This window comes from Pezoporus occidentalis, unplaced genomic scaffold, assembly GCF_034315485.1.
Source record: "Pezoporus occidentalis ecotype Australia unplaced genomic scaffold, CSIRO_AGI_Poc_V1 ctg89, whole genome shotgun sequence".
NCBI lineage: Eukaryota > Metazoa > Chordata > Aves > Psittaciformes > Psittacidae > Pezoporus > Pezoporus occidentalis.
The window spans coordinates 1,908,112-1,927,500 of NW_026916253.1; the positions used below are offsets into that span (position 1 = coordinate 1,908,112).

The window sequence follows — 19,389 nt, forward strand, 5'->3', positions numbered from 1 at the left end:
AAACAGAAGGGACACTGCCAAAGGCTCTGTAGTCACAGGGTTATAGAACAGTTTGGGTTGGAAGGGACCTTGAAGCTCATCCAGTTCCAATCCCCCTGCCACGGGCAGGGACACCTTCCACCAGACCAGGTTGCTCCAAGCCCTGTCCAGCCTGGCCTTGAACACTGCCAGGGATGGGGCAGCCACAGCTTCTCTGGGCACCCTCTGCCAGTGCCTCAGCACCCTCACAGGGAAGAACTTCTGCCTAATGTCTAATCTAAATCTCCCCTCTGTCAGTTTAAAGCCATTCCCCCTTGTCTTGTCACTACATGCCCTACAAAACGTCCCTCTGCCTCCTGTGTCCGAGATAAGAGTGTTGGGTACAGAGTTTTAACATTACTATTATAAGTCAATGGTGCATCTTAAAAATACATTGACAATACACGCAATAATCTGCCAGTCTCCTTATGTGTGAATTTCTGGTTTGCAACCAAATAACTATATTTAAGCTGCTATAATTTTCAAAGGAGGAATTCTCTGCTGTAGAGGTAAAATATTTGGCTGCATTTAGACTGAGATCATCTATTTGCAGAAAGTGTGTACAGCCACCCAGGAGGCTTCCTTAAAGACTTCAACTGCCTCTCCCAACTAACTGAGAGGGACTCCTGGGATGGGACACTCAACTGGCATGACAGCATGCTGCATCTTTATTGCTGGAATTTGAGCTGAGGCCATAAATATTGACACACAAATGACCTTAAAATCAAATACAACTGTGTGCCAAGAGGAAATAAAAAAACAGAGCCCTCATCATTAATCCCATTCATTAGGTCTGCTTACCACCATTTGCTATTGGATGCACAGAACGCTCAATTTTTGAAGATCTAGTGCTAGCCTTTACTATTACAGAGAAAGATGAAAATGAAAGGAAAGGGGAGAAAAAGGGAGTGGGAAGGGGGAGGAGAGGAGAGAGAGGAGAGGAGAGGAGAGGAGAGGAGAGGAGAGGAGAGGAGAGGAGAGGAGAGGAGAGGAGAGGAGAGGAGAGGAGAGGAGAGGAGAGGAGAGGAGAGGAGAGGAGAGGAGAGGAGAGGAGAGGAGTAAGAGGCAAGGGGAAGGAAAAAAAGGAAGGGGAAGGGGACGGGAAAGGGAAAGAGGAAGAGGCAAGAAGAATGGGACCAAAGATTTAATTAGCTGCTTATTGGAAGACAGTAAAAGACTTCTGTTTTTTTTTAAAGAAAGGAAACTGTATATTTGCCATTCGGATGCTAGTTATTATTTGAGACCTGACTATTAAATGCTGTAGTGGTGGTTTTTGTTCCCATGTAATCATCTCCAGACTCTGAGTTCACCTGACTGGCAAAAGACATTATATACATGCACTATAATACAGGTGCTTTGGAGATGCAAATTCTTTTCAAAACTTTTGACAGACTGACCTGTCAACCCCAGTAAAATTCTGTCATTATCAAATGCTCCTGCTTGTTTGTGTTTGTCTGGCATTTGTTTATTCATCTCCTTTTCCCCTCGCTATCTGCTGCAAATGCTGTTTAACAGCATGTAGGGCCATGAGAGGACTCACTTCAAAAACAAAGTTGAAGTCAGTAGTCTCAGGTTCCTACTCCTGTCATTTGAAAATGCTAGGTAGTTGGAGAGGGGATCCCTAAGCCATGAAATACCCACCAGCGTCACTTGCAGACTCAATACACTCCGGGGGAAGGTGTGCGAGCAGCAGTATCCGCCTGGGTTTGAATACACAGCACAGCAGAACACCTATTTTCTTTTCCACACGTTGCTCACAAACCCCATCCTCACAGTCAGCCTTACCTGATGTTTAAAAAGGAGTTATAATGCTCATTTATCTTTTCTGGGAGGAGAAAAAAAAAAAAAAAACGTGTTAATGCAGCCTTTGAATAAGTGCTGCCCTGCTCTTTAAATGCTAAAGTTCACTAAAACTCCACTGATTTATGTGCAGCTTTTGACTGCCAGCACCTGGCAGATGAAGAAACCTACTCAAGCTTCAGTCATAAACAGATAGCATACAATTTAATTTTAATGTGCTCGTTAGTCGTAGCACATTTCAGACATAATTGTGAACGCAACACAAAATTATAGCAAAAAGACAATTTTAATGCTGCCGTAGAAAAAAAGGTTATATGAAGAGTCTTATAATGGTGCTTCATTGTCAACAACAAAACAGGGCACAGAGTGCATTACAGTGTCTGTGCTGTTTACATGCCAATATTTTATACGTAGATTCTCACATGGTGTCAGCTGTCAGTTACTTCTGCAAATTAACTGCCAAAAATGGAGACGAACAGAATCACTTAGTGTGCTGGTAACCACGGGTTACCTTTCATATGCCTAAAGATAAAGCTGCAGTATGGAATCTTGGGAGAATAATTAGGCAGAACAAAACAGAAAGTTACCAATTGAAATAAAAAGGCATTCTACAATAGGAAATAACAACAAAGAGCGCTTATAAATAAGTAAAAGAGGTTATATCACCGAATGCCTCATAACTTTTTAAGCAAAGTATTACAGTACAAACATTTTAAAGGCTTTATCAATGTTTAGGAAATACAGTACAAGTTTTTCAAATAAATTTAACCCTTTGAGCACTGAGTCTATTTTGAATTTTTTCTTTTTATTCTTTTTTTTATTTTTACTTTTTTTTTACTAATAAATACCTTTAAAAGTCATGTTGTGCAAAACAGTTAGAATGCATGCCAGGAATGCAGTCCGTGGCTTCTGTTTCTTCAGACAGTTTAACAAAAAAAAAACCCAAAACAAAAACAAAAGATAGCAACACTAATAAATATGTATAATTTAAACATGAACCTCTACTAATATAGATGTACTGTATAGCAAAACAAAACATACTTTGCTTTAAGAATAATGTTTCTGAATATTTTATAAATGCTATCTGTGGTATCTTTCATCATATAATTTACAATGTTTGGATGTTAAAGGAAAAACTGTTGATCTAAAAAATGAAATATACACTATATATAGGTACAATTTATACCTGGGACTTATCAGGTACAAACCCCACTGTTGCTAAAAATGCTGAAGAAAAAAGAAAATGGCATTAACCACAATCACATTTTCCATAAGAGATTTTGAAATCTATACAATATATACATCTATGTTTCAATGTGAAAATTATGTTTTTAAATTTCAAGGTGTGAGACACCTCTGCATAAATGGAGGTTCATATTAGTAACCGGAACTAAGCTGGTAAGGGTTTAAAAAAAAACATACCCACACATTTTTACCAAATTAATGCAAAAGTGCTTCAAAGTACTCAGAGGGCTAAAGATTATAGGGTGAGAAATACCAGCACACTTAGGTCACATGAAAAAAGTGCACCAGAATTAGTTATAAATGCTTAATTAAACTGTCAGTTAATGCATGCAGCTTGATGCATCAGAGGGATGCACAGCAACTAAATCAAATTTACACAAAATTCCAAACACTTACCACTGCATTTTAACCTTCATATTTTACCAGTAACAACAGCTGATTATGCACCTCTATTTAAACACTGTACAGTTATACAAAACAGTTCAGCCCAGAGCGACTCTGGAGTTAAAATAAGAACATGTGCCAAGAACTAAACAGTAGCTTTAAGGCGTCTTTGACAGTTTTCCTCAAAGCAAATTACAGTTATTTTAATTGAAAGCAAATGCTACTGCTTCTCTAACTCTGAAACATACAGAAGATGATCCTCTGGTGACTTCCCATGTGTTTTGCTAAGATGAAGTTTAACAGCATGCTTGCTTGCAAAAGTCCTGTTACAAAGTTTGCACTGATAAGAAGTTCCGATATCTTCCTCTGGAGAGGATGTCACCAGTTTTTCCGATGGTGACTTTGCTTGTGCTATCTGACTGTTAATCTGTTCACTGGACAGTTTGGACAAGTCTCTTAACCTGAAACCCAGATGTGATTCAAGATGACTGATATAAGTTGAAGGAGTTCTGATCTGTGAAGCACAGTCATTACAAAAGAACACTGGGTGCCCAGTGTCCAAATTTTTAAGGAACTTAGTTCCCCCCGTCCTTCGGAGCTGGTATTTCACATTGGCTAGCCAGTGGCTAATTGTGGTCATTGAAAGTCCCGTAAACCTGGAAATGTGCATTCTTTCTTGAGGGCTCAAGTCCGACATCATGTATTTACCCTCTGAAGTCTGCCGCAAACTAGCTGCAAACTGGGCCTGCAATATGAGCAAGTGCTGAGGGTTCCAGTTAGACTGACGTCCCTTCCTTTTTTGAGCTGGTGTACTCTCTTCTGGTTCCTCTATTGTGGTACCATCAATGTCAGATTTCTCAGATATGCTGGAAGGTGTGGAAGATTTTGATGTGTGACTTTCTGTCAGGTTCTTCAGCATATCAGATATATCTGACAAGGCATTCTCGCGTAGCGGCGAGTTTGACATGAATGACACGACTGCAGATGTCTTTGCTGTTGTCACTGTAGATGAAGAAGATGCAGAAGATGTCGATGTAGATGACAAAAGCGCTGAACCCAAAGAGCAGCTTTTGTCACTCTTGCCTTTCGTCAAATCTATAGGTTGGTCATTGTTGACATGATAAAAATAACGGTCTAAGTGGTCTGGTTTTTTGGATTGTAGAGGTGGGGTGGCCACTGCAGCCTTTTCTGCCAAACTGTTGCTCATTTTAAACAGCATGCTCATTGGATCCAAAGCAGGCAAAGATGGCTTTGCTGCCTTCCCAAGGTGAATATTCATGACAGACTGCAGTGCACTTAATGGATTTACAAATGGCTGTTCAGGAGGGTGGTCAGTAATGATAGCTGTGCTGCTACTTAAAGAACTTACAATGGACTTAACAGGCTCCTTCCCATTTTCCACAGGTTCTACAGTTGGACTATCCTTGCAACCATCTCTCTGAGGGACTGGGCTGTTCTGCTGGCTTTTAAAGCCACCATCATTGGAGGACTCCATCTTAAGGGGTTCACTGACTTCACTACTGCATGGCGAAGGCGTCGCACGCTTCATTGGAGAAAACTTCCCTTCAGGTTCTTTCATTTTTTCCTCCACTTTAGCCACCTTCTCAGTGACTTTCTTTACCAATTCTTCCATGGCGTGAAAGTTTGTTTTTGGCACAGGTGAGGTCTGGCTACTTGGAGGAGACACCAAGGGCTGGTTTTTAGTTGGCGATACTAGTTCATTGTTTCCAAACATAGGTTTTAAAGGTGTGCTCTTCCCAGATGAGCCCAATGACAGCTTCATCATATTGGGCAGCTGATAGGCAGCATGAATGCTGGGATAGCCACCCCAGCTTGGTGTGCCATTCTGGGCTTTGTTTATAGCTGATGTAACTGTGTTTTCTAAAGACTTCAATATATCTAATCCCCCTTTAGGGCTTTCTTCCAGGTCATTTTCAGTCAAGTAATGGTATTTTGAGGAGATATCATACTTCTCCTCATCTTCACTTGACTTTTCTTTGTCTTTCATTTTGTCATCAGCAATGCTTCTTTCTTTATCTACTTCTTTTTTTATTTCAACATTTAATTTAGGGGAAACACTAGAAGGTGTATTGGATGGAGATGTAAAAGTGGTGGCAGCAAGGGGCACAGACTGGACTTTCTCATCTACTAAAGATGTTATTGTTGGAGTTGCTGGGGCTTCTATAATTGGCTTCCCTTTTTTCATGGCAGAGTTAGTGACTTTAATAAAATGTCCCGTCACCATCATGTGAGCCGTGAGTTCCTGCAGAGTGTCATGCGAGCTTCCGCACTCCATGCACTTCAGGATTTGAGATTTTCTCGCCTCAAAGTGCCAAGCATAGCTGGCACCGTTCTGGTGACCATAGCGATTATTTGGCGTAATGTAAGGATTAGAATTCTTTTGAAGTGCATCACTGGTATCCGAGATTGTTGCTTTTGGTGTCCCACCTGTGGAATCTGGAGAACTTGGAAGTTCAAGCTCCAGTGATGCTTTCTTTCTAGTAGCTGGGATAATTTTTGCTGCTACAGGTGTAACAGGTTCCTTCAGAGGCACTTTTTGGTAGTGTTTTGTTTTGATCATATGAACACTCAAATCCTGAAGAGATTCAAATGAATGACCACAGTACATACACTTTAAAACTTTCTGGGCATCTTCTTTCCCTTCCATTTCAAGCAAAGAACGTTTACGAGGTTTGGACCATCTTTTGGGATTATTGTTATCAGTTTCATGGTTGTCATCTCGATAATGTCCTGTTTCATTCATGTGCACTGTTAATTCTACTAAAGTATCATAGGCAGCACTGCAGTCTTTACATCGGAATTTACTGGCTCCGGTAAATATAGAGCCATAAAGCTTACTGCTTTGTCTGTACAATTGAACTGTGCTAAAAAGACTTGGTTCAGGAAGAATTCTGCTCTGAGAAACTTGCTGCAGTGTTTTAGCCATAGCAGTCTGGTGCCAGTCAAAGCTGCCACTTCCACAACTGCTACTGCTGCTGCTGCTACTGCTGCTGCTACCATTGTTCTTTTCCGAAATCGGCTGGTGAAGGTTCAAATTGAGATTGGACCAGTAGGAATTGGAAAGGAAGTTATTATAGACAGCTTTCATTTGTTCTAAACTATCAGATACAGTAGAATCTTCCAGTGGTATTGAGACCTCCTTGCTCTCTTCCTCATTTTTGACGGAGCTGCTCTCGAAGTCTGCCATGCGGTCACTTGTCTCACTGATATGTGACTCACTATCCATTTCATGGCTAGAAAATTCAGCTGCTGGAGAGTTTTGGTAGCTTTGGCAGTTCTTACTGAAGTCTTTTCCTGGACATGCATATTTTGCTGAAGGCTCCCCATCAACTGCATTTTCATCAGGTTCCACATCTTCTTCCACCAATGCTGCTGCTTTTAGTTCATCTGAAACATAGGCTATGATGAAGAGAACAAAATACAAGTTAGTTTCTGCTGATCATACTTTTGCTTACATATTTTAGCCAAAGTATACTTATTTGTAAAATTAAACAGTTAAAATCTAGTGTTTCTTCAGAGCAAGAAAAAAATCTGCTCTTCAAACATAATTTGCCACCTTATTCTTCTCAAGGGGCAACAGCTTGAAATTAAAACTAAATTTGAAATTAATGAAGCACATTCTGGAGGTGGCATTCATTTCTAAAGTAATAAATTACTTGTATCAACCTCAGAGACAGCAGTTCCTGTCTGTCAATTAATATGTCTTATGCTTCTCCTACCCCTAATGCATTTCTTAACAGACAGATTCACAATTTAAATTAAGCAAGCATTTTTTGCTCATTACAGATTTGAGATTCAATCTTTAATAGAGTACAACAAACACCAAAAATTTCTAGAAAGTAAAAAAATCCTCAGCTGCAATAATAGAAAACTGAGTTTTTTAAAGTTATCATTATTAGTAGTATTCTTTTTTAGAGTAGGAAATGGTAAAAGCAGGTGACGCAACCTTTGGAAACAACTAACTACGAGCAATTTGAGGATATTCATTATGGGAGTAACAAATGACCTATTCACATTTAAACCTACCTTTCTCAATGTGAAAGCCCATGCAGAATTATGTCAGGAGCTACTTCAAGGAAATTGGTATGCTGCATTCATTCTTGCTGTATAAATATATACAAGACCTTCCAGTGGACCTTACAAATGTCAAAGTGTTTGCTCTTTAGACTACTTTGTCAATATTTACTCAGCATAAGCTACATGGACACCCAACAGGGATCCTGTCTTCTTTCCCCCCTCAAGTCATGCAACTGGTGATGTAAATCTAAGATACTATTCCTGAATAGAATAGCTGGGAACTCACAGTAAACAAATCTTTTTTTTCTCATGGTGTTTCTGGGCACATATTCTACACATTCTAAGTGTACCAAGTTTTTCCTTTTTGCAGAAAAACTATGGAAACATCAAGAGAAGGATCATTAACTGATCAAAATTACCTATTTCTATATAATGCATTAATTTACAGCTAAGCAAGAAAGCAAAAATACAGCATGACTATTCTGTATTAAGTGAAGTTTAAAATTTACTTACAATCTCTCACAAATAAATTTATAAACTTTGAAAAAAACAAACAAACAAACCAACCCAAACCACATTACCAGTAGACCCTATGGTTGAAGACACTTAACTTTTGACCTTCTCTTCAGCACATGTGGAATGTGCGGATATCTGTATCTTAAACACATCAAATAATCTATAGCTTGTTTATTCAGGCAGAGAAGATATAAGTTTACACCCCAAAAAGACCCTAATTTAACCAACAGAGTAAAAAATGTAGAACAGTATAGTAGATATCACATATACAGTATTGAACCCTGCAAACTTCTTTCAGGGAAAATATGTTTAAATGTTATCAGAAAATCACAAGAGAGAAAACAACTGTTAACAGGAACAATGAAATCAGGCTTTTAGTTTCACATGGAGTATTTCTTCATTCAGTTAGGTAATACAAAATATTCGCTACTGTTCTTTAACATGCATAAAGGGTAGCAAGCCTTCCTCCAAGCATGTAAAGTCATAATCTGATCTTCAGAACAGAAGTTAAATCTAAGAAAGCACAAACATATCATAGAATCATAGAATCATAGAATCGTTAGGGTTGGAAAGGACCTTAAGATCATCTAGTTCCAGCCCCCCTGCCGTGGGCAGGGACACCTTACGCTAAACCATATCACCCAAGGCCTCGTCCAACCTGGTCTTGAACACTGCCAGGGATGGAGGATTCACAACCTCCCTGGGCAACCTATTCCAGTGCCTCACCACCCTAACAGGAAAGAATTTCCTCCTTATATCCAACCTAAACTTCCCCTGTTTAAGTTTTAACCCATTACCCCTTGTCCTGTCACTACAGTCTCTAATGAAGAGTAACACAAAACAGGGATTAGATTATTTCAGTTCAGGTAATTTCAGTGCAGAAAAGTCATGCAGCAAGGGTCCTATTTTTAACATCTGGGAGATCACAGTTTGAAAAAATTTGAAACTTTATTCTAAGATCCCTCAAAGATGCTGATACAAAGGCCAGACTTCGACAACAAGTTTATGATTTTTCGAAATATTTTGAAAAAATATTATTGATTTATATATATTACAGTCATGCTGGCAATTCATCCCCAGGATCAGCACCTATCATGCAAATATTTGCAAGGAAACCAGTACAAAGAATCCTATTAGGTGAATTTCATTCAATACTTTCACTCCCTATGGATGGTACAAATTGCTTTTCACCTTAACTATTTGTTCTACCATGTATCTGAACTCTACCAACAATTTAGGCAAAGGAGACCAAAGCAGTTCAAATTACTCTCTAAAGCTGAAAAATTCTGAATAACTACTGATAATGTGTAAACAACTGTCTAACAACTACCTGCCAACCATGCTGGCATATCCCAGTGATGTAAATAAGGATGGATGGAAAGAAGAAACAACAGTATGAAATCTATGCTCCAACAGCAAACATACCCTTTTCCACCTTGTGGAAACAGTTTTTCTTTTACAACTCCTGTTCCTTTGCTTCTGCCGTGAAGCTGAAGAATAATTCCCTTTTTATGAGGTAAAGAAAATCCAAGGTTATTGCCACACTGCCTGCATTATAATGATCTCACTCCCACCTGCAGGCCAAGATGGCACACCAAAGTACTCTGAAGGTATACCTGTCATTTGCTCTTTTTCTCCACTGAGTGCTAGTGTGAGCATGTGCCACCCATTCCTACCTCACATCCCACACCAAAGCCCTGGGATCTGTCCCTGCACACGATGGAAAGTCCCCATCAACACATACAAGGGTCACAAAAACAAGCACAGAATTAGTCTGTGTTTCCTTATATTTTTATTTCTCTTATTAATGAAATCTTACAGATTTTGTTTGGACTGAAACAGTTGTATTGTCACATTCACAGTATTTTTAGAGAGTGACTTTTACATTAGGGAAAGCCTCCAGCACGCAGCTCATTTAAATGTAAATCTATTTACCTTTCATGCTTTCTTTGCCCTTTTCACCAACTATCACGCACATTTGCGTGTTAACCAGGAGCTGCCTCCTTTATAGCTGTTCTCCTTCCTAACCTCAAGCTGTGAAGCCAACTTGTGACATCAGTCTTTGATCCAGAAATGCAGGAAATGAGGCACAAATGACAGCATAGAATGGAACCCAGAATCTGCAACTCAGATAAACTACAGGCTGAACAACTCCTTCTGCTCTTTCCCCTATACAAAGGAGAGAAGGGATGAAACACAACATTACTCCCAACTTGTTTCATTACCCTCAACTTTGTCAACCAAAGATTTATGCAAGAGATGAGGCTGCTCAAGGAAATATCTTAGCCTAAGATGTAAAACACCATCCTAAACTGGAATTTACACTACTAGCTTCCGATTCCTTATTCCAAGGGCCTTAAGGGAAATACAAGGCAACCCAGCAAGTCCCAGACCAACTTGCAATGGCAGACTTGGGGCATACTCAAAGGTCCTGCAGTACCACTACAGGCTGACATATGGAGGCTTTTCCTCAGAAAACCTAATTAAATTGTTACCAGCATGTGGGACAGAAGAAGAGAGTGGGTTAAGGACAAACTTCAGTCCTTACTGCTCTGAAGCAGAGAGCATGGGATTCAGTACAGGTACTCATGTAAAGGAGCCCATCTGCAGCTGAGGGAATCTCTGATCCCTCCATGCCCTACCAGATTTGCTCAGGGGAGAGAGATGATATATATTGGGTTTGAGCACAGATGAAGGTAACAGCATCACTGCAACAGAAAGAAGGACAAAGAGGCCCAAAGCAGAGAAATTTCTTGTTTGGCTAAGTACATACAAGAAGAGCAAAGAGAATATAAAAACAGAAAACAAAATCAGGAGGTGATGCTAAATAATTTTTTTCTGTGAGATTCACTGCCTGGTGGAGAAAGTGTCTTTAAGAAGCACTGTCTCCAGCCCATTGTTACTCAGCTGTTTCCTTCTTATAAAAATAAATAAATAAATAAGGCTTGTCTTTGATATTTTTCAAATGTAGAGTGAATGTTTGAAACAGTGGGGTGCCTGTTGAATTCTTCTTCAATGCCTTGACAGAAAAGTCAGACAGAAAAAAAAACCAAACCCACCTTTAAAGGCAGCTCTAATAGCAGAAGAAGTTAATAAGAATGGAAGTGAAAGAAATTAGGTAGTTCTGGATTTTGTTTTTCCCAAGCAAAGGAAGAAAAAAAAAAATTACAGTTCTTGAAAAAGTTCTCATTTTACACCTCATGGGGCAACATAAGCCACAGAAAATTGCCTGTGAGTTGAACAGTGATGTCACTATGACATATTTGACCAAAATGGAAAGCAGGTCCCTAGTACACTCCCCAGTTTATACAGAAGGTGAGGATATCAAAGGGGTTCTGAAACCTATCACAGGTGCAGCCACAATAAGGTTGAGAACAAGTATTTCCCTCATTAATGTTTGTTGTAATTATTAACTGAAGTGCTAGGTCATAATGAAATTAAAACATTTGATATCAATACATATCAGTAAACTGTGGTATAATGAAATTCATTTCCACACAAGAGGGAATTACCTTCATAACTGAGCTATGGATCATTTCCTTGCCACTGAAATAAATTGTGATCCATCACTACCCAAAATAATCTACATATTATATATACACCAATAAACTCACATACCTGGCTCCACACAGACACCAGAGATCTACTACACAAGAGCAGAGAAATATCTCCATCTACTACATCTCTGCAGGCAGAAGTCTTTGTGCAGCTAAAACAATTCTTACTTTACTGATGTCCCAGGCCTGACTCAGCAATGTTCTGAGGTGCCCACCAGCACAACAGCTACTGGCTTGAACCCCGATGGCTGGAGGTCCTCTTCAGCAGAAAGAGGAAAAACATCACATGGTTTTCATCCCTTCCACAGCAATATCCACCCAGTAACGCAGTCAGACACATATCTCCTACAGTTTGTATGGAAATACAAAACCATAGCATGAAAGGTATACTTTACTCCTCTCCAAAAAACAATCCATTGCACAATTCCCCCCTTATTTCCTGAAAAATACACCTGAGACCATATATTTTGGCTTGGTTCTATCCAAATATTTAATTTCAATATTTATGAAATGTCTTTGCTTTAATCATGCTTTTCTGCAAAGACTTCTTACTAAATCCACTAGTTTATTTCTTCTAAATCCATTAGTTAAGTTTCATAGAATAATTGAAAGGTTTGGGTTTGAAGAAACCTTGGAGCTCATCAAGTTCCAATCCCCCTGCCATGGGCAGGGACACCCTAAACTAGACCAGCTTGCTTCAAGCCCCATCCAGCCTGGTCTTGAACACTGCCAGAGATGGGGCAACCACAGCTTCTCTGGGCAACCTGTGACAGCCTTCTCCACCCTCACAGAAAGAACTTCTTCCTAATATCTAATCTAAATCTCCCCTCTGACAGCTTAAAGACATATTTAAACTAGCATACAAACTCTTTGCTTTAAAAAATACCAAAACATTTAAATATATCCATGGCAGGGGGGTTGGAACTAGATGATCTTAAGTTCTTTCCAACCTTAACCATTCTTTGATTCTATATTCTTCTCCCATGAAAAAATGCTTAACTTCAAGTTTATCAAAACTATTCAGCTCCTTGGAAATCTTTGCCTTTAACCAAACAGCTTTTCCTTTAAAAAATTGCAACCAGATTTATTATTTATTTACGCGTGGTTTGAAATCATCATGTAATACAAGTGTCATCTCCCAAACCATCAATTCCTTAAAATCCTGAACCCATATACATTTCACACTTAAGAGCAGGAAGACCATAGATAATAAAGAGGGAGCTCAGTCTGAACACAGGTCCAGGGAAAGCCAAGAGAGAAACAACAGCACGAAGATTATCTGACTGTGCCAATGAACCTTACTCACAAAATTAATGAACAGAGGCAAGAGAAAACCAACTCAGTGGATGGAGTCAATCCTATGCAACCTAATGCAAATGAAGGCATATAGAAGAGTTATATTGGTCTGTTAGAAAACTCCCACTCCACAGGCCTCACACAGGAAGAAAGTCAAGCATTTCACCCACAACATGAGCTATTCCTATACTGAGACTGACTGATAATTCATGTGTAACTGAAATTGTATTTGAGACTTCACTATTCGGTAGAGACGTTAGCATGTTCCTCATTAGGTAACAGAAACCGGAGGTATGAGGGGCTGCCCTGGGTACAAGACTGGCAAATGACAATGCTGTCTCTAAATGGGCATGGCAATACTGATTACCCAGCACCTTGACAGGGATATTATTCCTGTTAGAAAGGTCAAAGGTTGTGTTTCTTAGAGGCAGGACTGTCTATTATGGGGGAAAAATGTTATTTCCAAGTGGAGAGGTCAGCAGTTCTCTCACACATTGGCTGAAGTCGCTGGTACCCTGCACCGGTGCATGATCCTACTGCAAGACTGATTATTCTGCCCACTGGCAAGGTCAAGAATATTAATTTTGAACATGTTAATTTGATGCAATGTGCATGATTAATGCTTGTTTAGCTGAATTTTTTTTTATGTTGACAAATCTGCAGCCTTTTCATGCCAGTAAGAGTAGTATTAAGTTGCTGGGAATCAGTGTGGATGGATGCAATACAGCATGCCCTTCTAATGGGTGGCTATCATTAGACACTAGAAACTTTGACGTGTACTTGTGTTTGCTCCTTCATGAGGATACTGCAGCTGTCTGCCACAGAGGGCTCAGGAACCGGCCAGAGGAAGCTGGCCAGCTGCTCTCATCCAGCATCCCAGACTGGAATTACATTTGGAGCAACTTCAGAGAGCTCAAATCAACTCTAAGTGTTAAGAGTTGAGGATTACATGGACAGGAATACACAGTGAAGAGATGATAACAAGAAATGAGTTTATATGTCATTAATGACCAGTAACGAGTGGTGTCCCTCAGGGATCAGTGCTGGGACCGGTCTTGTTTAACATCTTTGTCGCTGACATGGACAGTGGGATTGAGTGCACCCTCAGCAAGTTTGCTGATGACACCAAGCTGTGTGGTTCAGTTGATACACTAGAGGGAAGGAATGCCATCCAGAGGGACCTCGACACGCTTGTGAGGTGGGCTGATGCCAACCTCATGAAGTTTAACCATGACAAGTGCAAGGTCCTACACCTGGGTGGGAGCAATCCCAGGCACAGCTACAGGTTGGGCAGAGAAGGGATTCAGAGCAGCCCTGCAGAGAAGGACTTGGGGGTGTTGGTTGATGAGAAAATGAACATGGGCCAGCAGTGTGCGCTTGCAGCCCAGAAAGCCGGGCTGCATCAAAAGGAGTGTGACCAGCAGGTCGAAGGAGGTGATCCTGCCCCTCTACTCTGCTCTCATGAGACCTCACTTGGAGTATTGTGTGCAGTTCTGGTGTCCTCAACATAAAAAGGACATGGAACTGTTGGAACAAGTCCAGAGAAGGGCCACGAGGATGATCAGGGGACTGGAGCACCTCCCATATGAAGACAGGCTGAGGAAGTTGGGGCTGTTCAGCCTGGAGAAGAGAAGGCTGCATGGAGACCTCAGAGCAGCCTTTCAGTAGCTGAAGGGGGCCTATAGGGATGCTGGAGAGGGACTCTTCATTAGAGACTGTAGTGATAGGACAAGGGGTAACGGGTTAAAACTTAAAAAGGGGAAGTTTAGATTGGATATAAGAAGGAAATTCTTTCCTGTTAGGGTGGTGAGGCACTGGAATGGGTTGCCCAGGGAGGTTGTGAATGCTCCATCCCTGGCAGTGTTCAAGACCAGGTTGGACGAGGCCTTGGGTGATATGATTTAGCGTAAGGTGTTCCTGCCCACGGCAGGGGGGTTGGAGCTAGATGATCTTAAGGTCCTTTCCAACCCCAATTATTCTATGATTCTATGATCCTATGAAAGTGACCGTCATCTAAGCACAGAACAAAGCAAGTCTACAGTAGGCACCTTTTCCTCCTCTTATTCCCAATTCCCCTGAATTTTGTGTAGTTTAAAGGAGGTTACAGGATTCAGGTCTCCTGTTCACTTTAGACTTTATGCTGCCATATGAAAAGTATCATAAAGGCCACCTACAAATTAAGAGAGTAAACATTATACAATTGCTATTAATTCTGACAAGGGAGGCATATCTTTTTCTGAAACTAAATACTGTTTAGATATTTATTAAATGGGAGATTCCCATGCAATCCTCACATTTATGTATTATCTCCTTCATTAAATACACACCTGAAAAAAACAGGATGCCATAATATTAAGTGGTGGCTTAGAAACAACTTAGTGCTATTGGACAGCATCATTCTACTGAGGCGTTCAGAAACCTCTATGAGTGTTTTATTCTTCACAGCAATCCCATGGAAGAAACATTCTTATCCACAGTTTATAACTGCATACCTGGAAATTCAAAGGTTTTAAAAATCACTTGCTTCATGCCAGACAAGAAGACAAGTAAACAAGCCTGTAACTCCTGTAGGTTAATATATATATAATTCAGCTATTTACAAATAACATAAGATGGCTTAAGTTTACATTTCTGCTCCTATGTTTCTTCACAGTGTGTTTATGCAAGTACAATATATGTGTATAATTGAAAATAATTGCCAGTTTTTAGCTTAAACAATTATTAAGGATAAAAATACTCAGTGAAATACCCACAGGTGCGTGTACTCTGCACAACCCAAAGCCTGTGATTTCAAATCTCCTCTAAGCCAAGCTGCTGGGATCCAATAAATGCTGAATCTGCAGGATGCCAGCATGCTTCTTTTCACAATGGGGAAAATAGGAAAGGTTTTTGAAGTAATTAGAAGTATTGTCACAAGTCTCCTCCAAAGAGCTTTCTGCTCCCAGCACAGAGCAGGACTTCAGGTATGCAGTGAATGCTGGTTCTACCAGAGTATATGTAACATGATGGATCATGCCTCTCTCCTCCAAAGCTCTACTCTGCCTTGATTCCTGCCCAAGGCTTAAATTCCCTGAATTTAACCTGCTGAGCAGGGTTTTTTGTAATATCTGCTCAAATTATCCACCCATCAAACATAATACCACTTCTCTCTAACATGTAGAAGAGCACATGGTCCTATCCACGAACAATTCTATGGATAGTGTTGTGTGAGGATCAGTCTGAGATCCATCTCACTTGAAGAGCTCACCTGACACCTTCTACAAGAAGGTTTTGACAAGAAGAGATCTGAAGATAAAAACACTTTGAGACCCAAGGTCCAAGTTACTCCCATGTGTAATGAACAAAACCAGACATATTTCTAATGTTACCTCCTCACATAAAACTTGCCTTCAGATATCAATATTGTACAGTCAGAAGTGAATGATATGCTTATGAGAAGCTTCACAGGAGTAACAGTTCAGAGGCTATGCCTGGGTAAGAAAACAGGTTTTTATGAGGTTTGTCCTCAATTTGCAGTCTCACATGCACAATACAACTGACTCACAAAAGTACCACAGCTGCGGTGAAGCTGGAGAATATGCCCCACTTTATGCCCACAATTGACTACCAGAGGTGATGCAGGATCGCAGCAATCAAGTGGAAAGGATGAGAAACATTATGGATTCCAGTGACAACAGAAGGACCCTCCTTGCTGTCATATTTTGTGGAATCAGTCTCATTCCTACCTTTTGCTCTCTGGGAAAGTAGAGATTTTAACAGCCCCTATAAACCTGGAATTTCTGGCTAATCCTGCTGAAAAGGGAAAAAAACAACTTTTTGTCCTTCCCCACCACCACACAGCCTTTTACAAGCACTATCAGGACTAGATATAGAGCAGGCAAATGGGTAACAGAGACTGTGACTTGGTTTGAGTCAATTCAGGGTCTTGGTATTTGGTTTCATCAACATGCATGTAGGACTTCCTCTTCCTCCCCTTGCCACCATTCTGAGTTCCTGGGGAAAGGATTCCCTTAATCCAAGTACACAAAAGTTACAAATTTACATCATTTGAAGGAGCATAAAGTTCCTTGCTATCCCTCGGGAAGTTAAGGGTCAGCTAACCATCCACAAAGGATGATCCCATTAGGGATCCAAGAGCCAGGCTCAGACTATTGAAGTAAACAGTTCACAAGCAGCCCCATATTCTGAAAACTTTCACATACACTTAACAACTATAATTAGTATGTCCATTAGGAACAGAGAAAACCTACCTACATTTGCTGTATAAATTATTCATCATGAATAAATGTGATCCACTCTAAGTAAGACAGAAGTGCTTTTACACTGGTTTCCAAAACAGTCGCTTGGTGTGAAGAACTACAGACTGGTTAGAGTTTCCCACTCCAGACAAGCAAATACTACAGTGGGAAATAAATGTTCATAAGCAGAAAATAGCTTCATGTTATGCTTTCACCCTAATTTTGATTTGGAAGGTAATTTTTTTTTCTTAGTTTGTTTCTTGACTCTGTAAAATTTTTCTAATCATATAATTAGCATTTTCTCAAATGACAGAATCCTCAAAGGATAAAAAATGTTTGGGATTTTTGTTTTGTTTTGTTTTGGTGGCTTGTTTTTGATTATTTTGGTTGGTTGGTTGGGGTTTTTTGTTGGGTTTGGTAGGGTTTTTTTTTGTTTTGTTTTGGTTTTGGTCTGCTTTTTTAAATATATGTCATAATCAACATTGTGGTAAAATGAAGCCAAATTCTCTGTATGAACTGTTACTAAAACATAGTGACACAATCTCTGCTTGATATCAGCATTTGGGTGGCATCTTTTAATCACTTAAAAGCACATGGGGCATTCAACAAGCTAATATAAGATTCACAGCCAACTGCAGGATAAGCAGGCATGAGCATAAAAGTTCTCAATATGGCTCTAATAGCTCTTAATTATTATAATCCTTCACTGAGCAAACAGATGTTGTATGGGAACTTTAGTTTCTTCAGATGCAGTAATCAAACCATTCTGCTTCTGCCTTGCCTCTTTTCAGTAAATGCTTCGTATAGTGGAGTGGAAATAGCAAATGTAGTGACAAAATGACCATTTAATTGTCACAGAAATCTGTTTCTGAACAAAACTGATGTTGCTGTTTCTCTTTACCCACATTTCTCAGAGTCTTCTGATTATGGTTTAGCATTTTTTTAGACTAAGAAAAACAAATCTTACACCTTCCTTTCTGTAATTTTCCTACATCTTTGGTTGCTTCTAATCTGTCTCTATCTTACAAGTTTTATAGTAAACAGAACACTGGCTCTCTATTTGTGTTTAACTTTAGTAATATTAACACACACCTCTGGAGCTGCAGCCTTCATTGTGAAGCATTTAAAAATCATGTTTCCATCTAAAATGCTTCAGTATATTACAGTGAGTCATTCTACTTGATTTATTCATAAATGATCATGACTAGCTAAGACATTCAAAATGTACCAAAAGACCTTCAACCCAATCCTTTATTTTGCTTGCAAATTTGAAATTCCCACTGAAGTTCTTTAGACAGGAGTTTCAATAGCTATTTTGGCTGCAGTATCTCCTTACAATAAACTCCATGCAACTGTATAAACAGTAGAGCAGAAATCCAAATTATTTCAATCATGATTTCAGCTATTGTGAATTTGTACTTATAATGAAGTTTCTCTATGAAAAAAGGGAGTTCACTGTGGACCAACAAAGCTTTGTGTCCTTTCACAGTTTTTATTCAGCCCTCATTTAAGAAAAACAGGTATTGATCGCAATATGAACCTTAGGACTCAGAGAAAGCAGGGATTCCAAGGATTACCTTTATGAGATGGTCCGAGTTTGTTTTGTATAGATAGCAAAAAGAAGCCCTGAATATCTATTTTACTCATTTACTAACTATACTAATATACGCTTCTGCAAATGTGTCTCTGTCTAGCACTAGCTATTGAACTAAACAGTATTTGAATAGGAGGGGTTTGCTGTAATACCATGCTAAGATAATGTGATGGAAACAAATGGTCCACTTATTCCTGAATAGAAAATTTGTTGGAAAACCCTGAGAACGAGAGGATGAGGGGGAGGGGATTAAAATGTCACTTTAGAACCACCAACCAAACTCTTGTCATTTTTAAAAGATGTTCCTGTGGCACAATATGAATAGTTTATAGCCACAATTGTGAACATTTAATGTCATATAAGAAAAGTCACTTGTCAAGAGCCTTTCCTTTACAAGCACCCTCATCATGACCTGTGTTAATGAAGTTAATTGAATTTAAGATCAATAATGGTTAATTATTGCAATTTGACATTCTGAGATAAATGGCTTTAAGACAGAGAAATGTGTGTGTATGTGAATTCTCTCCAAAGAAGGTGAACACATTACAGCCTAAGAGGGATCACACAATCCTTCCATTGATCCTGGTACAATCTGATCGACCTAATCCTCTGATGAATGTGGGCTTTTCACAGCTACAAGTAAATGTTCTACAAGACTACTCTAACCCTTGTCACTGACCAAATCTATATGAGCTGTACACTA

The 19,389-nt window shown here is 39.6% G+C and overlaps 1 protein-coding gene across 3 annotated transcripts in view; it reads right to left on the bottom strand.

Moving 5' to 3' along the window:
• Positions 1–1,207: 1,207 nt before the first annotated feature.
• TSHZ3 (teashirt zinc finger homeobox 3) overlaps positions 1,208–19,389 on the bottom strand; it is a 66,526-nt gene continuing 48,344 nt past the window's right edge. For 2 of the 3 annotated variants that reach the window (XM_062604864.1, XM_062604865.1), the window contains exon 3: positions 2,086–6,867. In XM_062604864.1, coding sequence (XP_062460848.1) covers positions 3,668–6,867 — 3,200 coding nt within the window. In that variant the 3' untranslated portion in view covers positions 2,086–3,667. Of the gene's footprint in view, positions 1,844–2,085; positions 6,868–19,389 lie in introns of those variants that run through there. The other variant, XR_009961977.1, reaches the window with a different exon arrangement.